General features: G+C 43.1%; 1 protein-coding gene across 2 annotated transcripts; it reads left to right on the top strand.

The window, feature by feature from the left end:
- Positions 1–1,021: 1,021 nt before the first annotated feature.
- LOC140327994 (uncharacterized) lies at positions 1,022–10,388 on the top strand (the record flags this gene model as incomplete). Of its 2 annotated transcripts, XM_072407260.1 has the most annotated exon segments (8): positions 1,022–1,260; positions 1,441–1,621; positions 2,232–2,338; positions 2,966–3,109; positions 3,501–3,581; positions 4,790–5,002; positions 7,007–7,181; positions 9,373–10,388. In XM_072407260.1, coding segments are annotated over 6 exon segments (858 nt in total). In that variant the 3' UTR covers positions 4,916–5,002; positions 7,007–7,181; positions 9,373–10,388.
- Between the last annotated feature and the right edge of the window lie 540 nt (positions 10,389–10,928).

The following is a 10,928-nucleotide window of genomic DNA, read 5'->3' as shown; positions in this document are numbered from 1 at the left end:
GTTCTAACTATCCTTGTGCCGGGTTCCTGGGTCAGTACTCTGTGCCCAATATAAAGGGGTTCTAACTATCCTTGTGCCGGGTTCCTGGGTCAGTAGTCTGTGCCCAATTTAAAGGGGTTGCCACTATCCTCGTGCTGCATGTACTCTGTGCCCATTGTGACATTATCCCACCTTCCTTGTGATTGGATTATAATAGTACCTATTTTAAGGGGGTCCCCAGCACCCAAGTGAGTTCCTTGGTCTCCTATGCTCATTGTGAGGGGCTCCCATTATCCCCGCAGTGAGTTCCCAGGTCTTTACACCTGCTGTGCCTGTTTTGAGTGGTTTCCATGAACTCACATTGCGTTTCTCAGTCTTTAAACCTGCTGTGCCCATTATACAGGGCACCCATCCATGGACTGAATTTCCAGGTCATTACTCCTTGTGTGCTGATCATAAGGGGGTCCAATCCTACTTCTGCCGAGTTCCCTAATCCGTATACCTGCTGCACCCATAATGATGGGTTCCTACCATCCTATTGTTGCCATATTGGACATCAGCTCCCACCCCATCCTTGCTCGTATCTACAGATGACTATCATGCACTCAGGTCTTTAAATCTCAGACCGACTTTATTGAAGCTTCAGCTTTCAAAGGGGCATGAAATTACTTCTACATTAGAAACAGAGCAATGTTCACAAGGGTCTCCGTTTCTGACCTCATCAATGACATTGTTACCTGGAAGACCTGTGTGTGTGGGACATCTATCTGCCACCCCAAACTTTTCCCTGATTTATAGTTGCCAGCTGGAGGGTGGGAATTGGTAATATGAAGGCTTGGCATGGAGGGTGCAGGTATGCCAGCTGAGGAACACTGAGATGTCCCCAGCATTTAATGGACACAATATGGTGAGGAGAACACTCAGCTGTGGATTCTCTTGTCATGATGGGGCACCATACCACCATACCAAGTTCTCACAGCCCCCCTATCCCTAATGGTTTGGTCCATCTTTTTATATTTTTGTCACATGGTTTGGTTTTCAGTTGCAGTAATCTCCGCCGCCATGTCTAGAAGACGCTTGGAAGAAGCCATCCTTAGATCTAAGGAGTTGGAGAGCTCTGGAGAGAGCGTAGAGGAGGGTTCAGATGATGATGAGAGATACGGGGAACTTTTTGTAAGACATCGCATCCCGCTCAACAAGGACAGGCACAGCATCTACAGCCTCCGCTTCTCCCCCAGTGGAAAGCAGCTGGCTGTGGGATTTGGAAATGGCGCCATTCAGGTAATGGATTGTCCACGTCAATCTTTTGTGGAATTAAGCATTATTTTTTGCTCTCTGTCAGACATAAGACTTAGCTAGGACATATCGGTCCTCTGCAGAGAGACCACTTCTTCCAAATAGAGGTCTATCCTTAAAGCTGTCAATGTGTTTCATAAGCCAATCCAACTTCCTATTTTTTAGATTGTAAATACAGAAAGTGGCTCTTTGGCATCAAATGTCTTCCCTGGACATCGCACTAGGCAAGCTATCACCGCGCTCATTTACCACCCGAAGAACAGCAACATCCTGGTGGGGGCCGGAGCAGACGGTCTAGTCTCCTTCTATGACATCCAGTCTGGGATAAATGTTCTCAACATAACAGGTAATGTACTGATGGCTCTACAAGAGATGGAGTGGTCCTACATTGCTTAGACTTTCTCCTCTACATTCTAGAATTAAGATCTTTCCACCAGAAGATCCTCCACCAATTCCAGCTCATGGTTGGTATCTGCCCAAGCACACAGCAGTGCCCAGATCTAGCTAGAGGTCAGGTACCTCCTGTTCACCAAGATTTTACAATTGTACCATCTCCAACCTGGGGACTCAATCCAGGAAGTAGATGGTGACCATGAATGATGCCTGAACAAAGATTACCACATCCTTCGAGAGAGAAAAGCAAATGAAGGCATCGTCAGAGCGGCATTGTGATTCCAGTGAGCCATAATGAATACTTGGAAGGATTTCAAGAAGAGAAAAAAACCCATTGAAAGATTTCACCTTTATTTTGCCAAGTTCTATCAGTCATTTCAAACATTACAAGTCTTACCTAATAGAAGGCACAACAACATGTCCACTCTTACCTTTGTTGGCTAGAAGTTCATCCAAAGTGTCCACCATGCCAAAAATGTTTTCGTGAAAATTTTTTGTAAAAAAAATGTATTTTGTCTGATGATTTCCCAGCTGCATAAAGTTAAACGCTTTTTCTACTACAGAACCAGAGAATGAGATCCATGCCCTGGATTACAGCATGGACGGTAGCGTTTTTGCCACGGCTGGGAAGGACCGCCACATCCGTCTGTATGACAGTCACACCAATGAGGTAACAATGGTTTATGGGTTGAAAGATCCAGGTGTGGAATATCAGATTGGTAGCTTCTGGTACCAGCGCCATGAAGTTGTATCATTTTGGAGTTTATTACTGCTGCCTTATAATTGTGCTTTTCTGCCCCTTCCGATGCAGCAGTAACAGAAAATGGCCTTCACCAAGCTGACCATAGGGTTTAAAGAACGCCATTGTCTAAGATGTCTTTGTAGGCTATAGAACCTTTGTATGTTCTGTTCCCAGGCCAGGGCTCTGTACAGGAAACTCAAGTTCCTCCATCTGAAACTCATCACATCATGTCTTTATGGATGGTGAGAACCACACAAAGGCAAAGCCATGGTGGAACAGAAAAGGGTCTTCACCACAAGTTTTCAAGAACACCATTGTCCGAGATGTCTTTGTAGGCTGTAGGACTTTTGTACGTTCTGCCTCTTCCATCACACCACCAGCATGACATAGTCCATGAAATGTAGGGAGCATTATGTGTTCTAAACTATACCCAAATTACCCAAAATTTGGCCATATTTTGGTAGCTGTGATGGTCTTGTGTCTAGATCGTTAGAACTTGCATCTTACCGAACATGGAAAGTGATGGGTTCTCTTGATCTACTTTTCTTTTTTCAGATTCAGAACATCTTAATGGCCCCAGATTTCTATGAGTATGACCTGAGCCTGACCAGTGGCCACACACGTAGAATCTTTGCACTGAGGTTTCACCCTTCTGAGTATCATGTCTTCCTGACCGGAGGATGGGATGATTCCATCAAGGTGGGGAAAATGATCTATTCTTAATGATGTATCGCTTTTTTAAAAATGTATAGATTTATATAGTGCTGACATATACCACAGCGCTGTACAGAGAACACTGAGCCAGTCCCATTAGTCTCTGTGCAGAGGAGCTGACACTCTAATGTCCTCCCCCCCCCACAGTCACACACTATTATTACTGTTTATATTTATATAGCTCTGACATATACCACAGTGCTGTACAGAGATCATTGAGCCAGTCCCATCAGTCTCTGTACAGATGCTAATGTCCCTCCACAGTCACACACTATTATTATATATTGATATAGCTCTGACATATACTGCAGTTCTACAGATAACTTTTTTATGCTATTTTATGTTTATTTGCTCTGGTTTTTTTTTATATATATAGATCTGGGACAAACGTATGGCAAAAGAAGCCCGGAGTGTCATTCATGGTCCTCACATCTGTGGGCCTGCCATTGATATCAGGGTGAGTGAATTTCAGTACAGATCTCCATAAGACATAGAAGACAAAAAGTAGCAAAAGTATTATATTAGCTTTATACAATTTTTCTTAATCTTGAAAATGCAGCTTACAAATACAGTATTAAAAAGAGGTAGACCTACATACAACTTAATGCATCCATGGGGCTGCTCACTACACATTCAGGCATCATTTATTTTTAGTAGTGCTGCATAATGAGTGCACATTACTGTTCCTTCCTGTCATTCTGTTCTGCCTAATTCACAGCATCAAATGTACTTTCTGTCCACAAATATACAACAGAGGGATTTTACTCAGTCAGTTGTTGGTCCGTTACCATTGGAAGCTGCATGCATATATATGTATGTCTGTATTATACTATATGTCTATATTAATACTGATTGTTTATTTCTGGAATTCAGACCTGATCTGTGTCCATTGCACACTTCCTGTGTTACATCATACGAAAGCAATCGACTCTTCCAGTCCTTATGTTGGGACTATAGAATAGAATAGAATTAGCCTCTGTGGAATGAATATACGAGAGTAGATGGATAGATCTGAGTAGTGTAGCAAAAAATTTCATACAAACAAACAGAAAGATCAACTTGTATTTTATTGTGTGCTATACCAATCCTGACCACTAGATGTCAGCATAATCCTACCATATTGGTTGCAGTTTCCTAATATAGTGACCTGAGCTCTAAATTAAGAATATGCTGTTTGTCTTCATAATAAATCATCAAGAATAAAAATACCATTTACTGGAAACAAATGGACTGAACTGGCAGTAAATAATTCCTGAACATTGCCATCTTGATTGCTCTTTAGTTCGTCAAGAGTACCTGTCATACAAAAAATCTCTAACCCTGGGCTCTGGCTACATAGACAATTGATACTTTTTGCTATATATAAAGAAGCAATATTGTCACCCTTTGATATTTAGGATTAAAGAATACCTCTTCCTAGTTTCTGTAGTATAGGGGGAGGTGTTTTGTAGTCCTAACAAACTGACCACATGGTATATTCGCAACTAGTAGTTCCTACAGGCATTCGGTAATGCATTTTGTCAGCGAGTACCGCCAGCTCACCAATTTTCTTACCAATTCACTATTGGACTAATCAACCCCATGACCATATATGGAACATAAAGATTACTTTGTTACTATTATTGTGGATTTTTTATACGATTTTTTTATTTTTATTACACACAGAACAATTATATCCTCACCGCCTCCTGGGTGGCACGCAACGCCCTGCAGCTATGGGACCTCCGCACCGCTAGCCTGGTACAAGACATCCCATTTCCAGCATCCGACATGCATGGGGAGTTCCTGTAAGCTGCCAGGTTCTGTACGGATAGCATTGTGCTGGCCGGAGGAAGCGGAACCTGCAGTGCCCGCGCAGCCAATATCAAGACTCAAGAGGTAAGATATTAGATCAGTCAAATAATTATCGGTCTGCAAGGTCTCCTGAGATTATGTATTAAAGAGTGACTCTGGATTCAGCCAAATTATTGCAATATACACTGCCTGGCCCAAAAAGAGTCCTCAAGACTGTGGGGGAAGGGTTATGATCTGGGATACCTGTAAGGGGGCAGTGGTATGATCTAGGGTGGCTGTTGGTGGCAGTGTTATCATCTGGAGTGCCTGTGGGGGGCAGTGGTATGATATGGGATACCTGTGGGGGGCAGTGTTATGACCTGGGATACCTGTGAGGGGGCAGTGTTAGGATTTGGGGTGGCTGCCGGGGGCAGTTTTATGATCTGGGATACCTGTGGGGGGCAATGTTAGGATTTGGGGTGGCTGTTGGGGGCAGTGGTATGACCTGGGGTGCCTGTGGGGGGCAGTTTTATGATCTGAGGTCCCTGTTAGTGCACTGGTATGTTTGGGAGTGCCTATGGGGGCAGTGTTGTGATCTGGAGTACTTGTGAGGGTAGTGTTATGTTCGTGGCTGCCTATGTGGGGCAATATTATTATCTGGGGTGTCTGTAGAAGCAGTGCTATGTTCTGGGGTACCTATGGGGCGGTTTATGATCTGAGGTGCATGTAGGGGTAGTGTTTTGGTCTGGGGTACCTGTGGGGGCAGCATTATGAACTTGGGTGCCTGTGGGGGCAGTGGTATGATCTGTGGTGCCTGTGGGGCAGTGTTATGATCTGGGTTACCTGTGGGGGCAGTGCTATGATCCAAGGTACCTGTATGAGGTTATTATCTAGCGCATCTGTGAGAGCAGTGTTATGATTTGATGTGTCTGTGGGGGCAACAGGTAATTTTTATACCTGTGTCCATTGAGTTTGATCTCGTTATGGAAGCACCAGTCTTTCTGCAGGGGTCCTGCCCAGCCAGAGCTCTCTAACTAATAGGGAGCATCGATCTTGCCGATAGTTTTTGGTCTGTCACAACGGGGGGATTTCAGACCTCTGCAGAGAGGCCACCGCTTACATGCAGGGACTTTTCTGACAACACATCACCAGGGGGCAGACTTTTCCACTCTCACCCAATAAATTGCTCAAATCATAATAGAATGTCATTATTAGGCTTTCCATGACTGCAGCACAGCTTCCCTTTTCCATTGAATGTTCCTGCAGAAGGGCATGATGGGAAATTCAGCTGATATTTCGGTGTCATGTAGCCTGTGCATTGTGTTGGGTGGTTGCTGTGAGCACAGGTAATCTGGGATTAATTGCAGGCTTTACTCTTATTTCTCAGCACTGGTGTCCAGGATTCAGGGAAGGGGCAGAACATTACGTGCTCTCCTTCACACGTGTAATGTGATTCTAAACAAAGACGCACAGTCCAGGGATTGTGTATGGCACACGCGTGTGTGTTTGTTTTCAGCATGGAAGATGCATTCCTGAGTAATCCCCATTGTACACATCGGCTCCTATTCTTGAGAAACTCTGGCAAAGCTTTAAAGCTGAATTCCATCCCTATAAAAAAAAAAAAAAAAACGTGCACACCTACCTTCCCATGCAGACCTTGAATTCTACTAAAGTCTACCTACCACTTCTTCACATCCCCATTCTAAGTACTAAAAGTCACAATTTACAGCATAGGTACACATTGGTAACATCTATCAGGGAATTGAAACACCTGCTGTATACATTAGGAACAAGTCCAGTTGGTTGCTAATGTAGCTACCAGGGGGAATGGCTATTGTCTGAAACGGGTGGGAATTTTCCCCGGTGTGTAACTCACACTGTGGGTATGTGTTCCTACACTATGTATCCCTTTCAGAGCTATTTTCAGTGGTGGAGGGTTAGAACAAACTAAATTCCCAAGAGCCTCCATTAACACAATGACAATTGCCCATTATGCATTTTATTTAGAGGGGGCGGAGTTCCCAAAAGATATAAAACACAGAAGACGTAAACTCATCAACCTCTTCCAAAGTAAAAATCACCAGTCATTATCTTTTTATTTCTCCAAAGGTCCTCGGAGAGGTGTCATTGTTCAACAAAGCCGTTCAGACGGTGGACGCTACCCTCAGTGGCCAGACGATGGCGGTAGCAGGAGTCGGCGGTAATCTTCACATCGCAGAGCTTTGTTGACCTGAAAAATAAACCAACCATCGATGAATCACAATGACAAAAAATGTAGAATTAGGTACTGATATGGAGAAATATCATTTTATAAAAGAAGGTTCTGTGATTTTACCAGGCCCAGGGGTGTCCAACTCCACCTCTGAGGAGCGATATCTACACATATTTTTAGCATTTCTTTGGGAGTGGTACAAGGAATGGTCTACAAAGAGTCAGAAGGTGATATTAAACCCTCGATGAATCCACTCACGATAACATAAAATGTAGAAGAAGTAACTGATATGGAGAAATATAATTTTATCCAAGCAGGTTCAGTAATATTGCCACGCCCAGGGGTGTCCAACTCCACCCCTGAGGAGCGGGATCAACACATTTAGTATTTCTCTGAGATCAGTACAAAAAATGGTCTACAAAAAGTCAGAAGGCGAAAATCCTGACCTGTTGGTGGCCCTCACTGGCTAGAGATAGACATCCTTGGTCTAATGTCTGGATTTTATGTATCAGTCCCTTAAAGCGTTAATTTGTTGAATTTTTCTGTATTTTTTTCCTCCTCGCTGTATCTAGTAAATACAGACAAATGGTTAAGCCTCTTTGCCGTTTAAGTGTCTGGTTTCATTCTGCTGAATGATTTCCTGTTCCATCTAGAGAAGATGTTGAGTGATGAACATCATTTCCCGGCACCAGCATATAAACAAATGTAGCGGGAGCCAAATACACAATGTAAGACACAAAGCATGCTGGGAAAAGGGGCACCATACTCCTGAAAAGAGCACTAGGGGGCCCCCATCAGCTGAATATACCCAGCAGGTGGTCAAGAAGGGTGAAGGTCCTCCCTTCTACCAAGGAGGATCGGTCATCCAGACAGCTCCAGATTGCCACCCAACTAAATCAAACGACAATTTACCAAGTGCAGCACCTGAAAAAAATTTTACCCCACCAACACCCACGTACATTCATATGAACATAGATGTAGGCGTCACCAAATGATGTAGTAGGTACCACCACACTCCAGGGTTAGAAGAATGATTCCAAGGCAATCATTTAAAGGAAGTAGTGGTGGTTGGACAGGTCCAATCGGAGTAGATGCCAACTCGGACCAGCACTAGTCCTTGGATCAGAACATGAAATTTGAGTTCCTATCCAACATGCCTATGTGTGTCATTGACAGGTACGGCAGGCCACTGGATGATAACATCTTCATCGTCTAGTGGACGGGTGGCTAAACCTCCTCCGAAGGTCATTTAAACAATTACTAACGCCAACATAAAATTTTACCCAAATTGGAATTTCCATGTTTTCAGCACCTAAATGGATGAGCTGGGAAGGCTCTCAAAGCATAACTGATGATTAATTTTGGGTAGGGTACTTTTTCACTATTTCTAGGCCTACAGAATGTTTAGGGCAGACCTATTTGCTACCTCTTTATGTGACCCAGCCTTATATTTTACCAAATTATGGAATTAAAAAAAAAATATAGGTTGGATAAACTTTTACTTGTTAAAGTACCACGTACGATAAAGAAGGGCTGAAGATGACCCAACTGTATACAGAGCAAGCACAAACAATGACACTGGAAGTCCCTTGATCAACATAGCTTACCATCTAGGAGGTTGGGAGTCTAGTATACAATAGGGGTATAAAATAGTGACTCCTTATGGGTAGGAGAGGTAGAGAAAAATAGGTAGGTAAGTTTTCAGATAGGTTGAAGGTTGAATCAAACCTGATGGGACCAAGGGTAGTGTTCCAAAGAATGGGGAAACTCTGGAAAAGTCTTAGAGCTATTCACTGGAAGAGGTTGTGAGTGAGGAACTTATTGGTACGTAATTGGAGCAGCCAAGACGGCATCTAGGGAGGTATTCATGTATGAAGTCTGAAATATAGGTGGGTCAAGACTTGTTGTGAGATTTTTAAGCAAAGCCTTTTTCTTGGTAGAAATGGAGGTCACTGGAGAAATTTGCAGACAGGGCAGCAGATTAAGAGTGGTGGGAAGGACAGGTAAGTCTAGGTGGACCATTCATGATGGAATGTAGAGTGGAGAGTCTGGTTGGTGGAGGAAGATGATGCCATAGTCCAGGTTGGTGACAAGAAGAGCGTTCATAAGGATTTTGGGGCTCTTTGGGGACAGAAAGGGACGTGTCTATGATCTCTGACCCCCATTGATCTGACCACCGTGTCTCTGTGTCATTTTGAATGGACACAATGACTTCACATTACAACTTCTTTTTCTCTTTTTTCTCTTTCCATTGACTTGGCAGCTGATGAGTGAATCTGTCCCTTTCATCCTCCTCCAACTTCGCATACAACAGTCCGCGATGTACAGCGCCGAGTCATGTGACCCACAACCTATCCTCTTTGATATGTGTATTTCCCATGGAAGATCTGTAAATAATGACACTGAGAGAGGCGATGAGCTGAGGGGATGAGACGGCGACCCTCCCAGAATCATGGGAAAGCAAACACGCTACCGTCAGGATCAGATAAGACGGCTCAGTGTATTACTTCAATGCGGCGTGTTTATTTCTAGGGACGCCACTGACATGTTCTGTACCACGGTGATCAAAGAGCGACAACATTCGTGGCACCTAATTATGATGTGTGCAGAACGTCCCTTACACTTAACATGAAACTGTGATAGTCTTGTACAATCCTTCCGGATACCAGGATCTCTGCATAGCAAATAAAGTTTTATCCATTGATATTATCATTCAATAAATATTTCATATTCTTTAAAAGTAATATAAAACAAAACTTTATGCAATTTGCCCCTGTGCAGGAACTTCCTGTAATAAAGACCAGCCAGTGTTACTCTCTCTCCTGGTGCCAGGTGATTGGTCTTGTCTCCGCCCCCCTGTAGTTTTCTACAGGCAGCCTGCAGTGGGTGGAGCTTCTAGGTCCCTCCCACAGCTCCTCTCTGTGCACACAGCACAATAATGACTTCACTTCTCATTTTGCAAGGCTATAACTGGATTTTTATCATATATTCCATCTTGGCCTATTGGTTACATTAAACATTATGATTAGGCTTCAGATATGGACTAGTGTTTGCCAAAGAAATTTGAATTTATTTTATGCGTGTTTTATGTCACAAGGCACAACATACCAATGTGTCTATAGTTGTGGTACAGCAGCGCATTATAGCAAGCCAGAATGTGCATTGCAATATGTTTTAGTAAAACAGGCGCAATAAGTATGTGAATGACAATAATGATATTGATGGAAACAAAGTTGTACCAGAATAAAAAATACAAGTAGATGGTGACCAATTACAAAAGACTTGAAAACTTTATCTACATGTAATGCATCTATCTAACCAATAGGTGGCAGTCTTACTACTACATTTCTCTCCTAATGCCCAATTCCTAGAGTAACCCTTTATAATCCATCATCATTATTCTGAGCACAGTTTAACATTCAAAAAATCCTATAAGGGATTATTTAGTGGAACTTGATAGGCTGAGAGGCCCCCTAACTTTCTATGTATTGGAAATACAAATATTGGGACTTTTGTGTTTTCCTCTCATTAATAACTCATTTTTGGGTGCACTGACCCTTTACCTGTTATCTGTCAGTGTCACAGCTGGGGCTCTATTTCATTCTGTAGGATGCACCATAGGAGCTGAACAATGGCAGCTTGGGCCTCATTTTTCCCCCCACTTTAAAGAGGTCCTCCTGCCTTCAACCACATGAATTACAGACAGAAACTCTGCTAATGCACAGCTAGCCCTGCCCTGCTCTCCATACACAATGCCATGTACTATGTATGTGTTTATATGTAGGTCAGCATATGGCGTGCAATCATATAGACCTAATT

This window comes from Pyxicephalus adspersus, chromosome 4 (assembly GCF_032062135.1).
Source record: "Pyxicephalus adspersus chromosome 4, UCB_Pads_2.0, whole genome shotgun sequence".
NCBI classification, from domain to species: domain Eukaryota; kingdom Metazoa; phylum Chordata; class Amphibia; order Anura; family Pyxicephalidae; genus Pyxicephalus; species Pyxicephalus adspersus.
The sequence above is the reverse complement of the archived record's forward strand: the minus strand, read 5'-3'. Positions and strand labels throughout refer to the sequence as shown.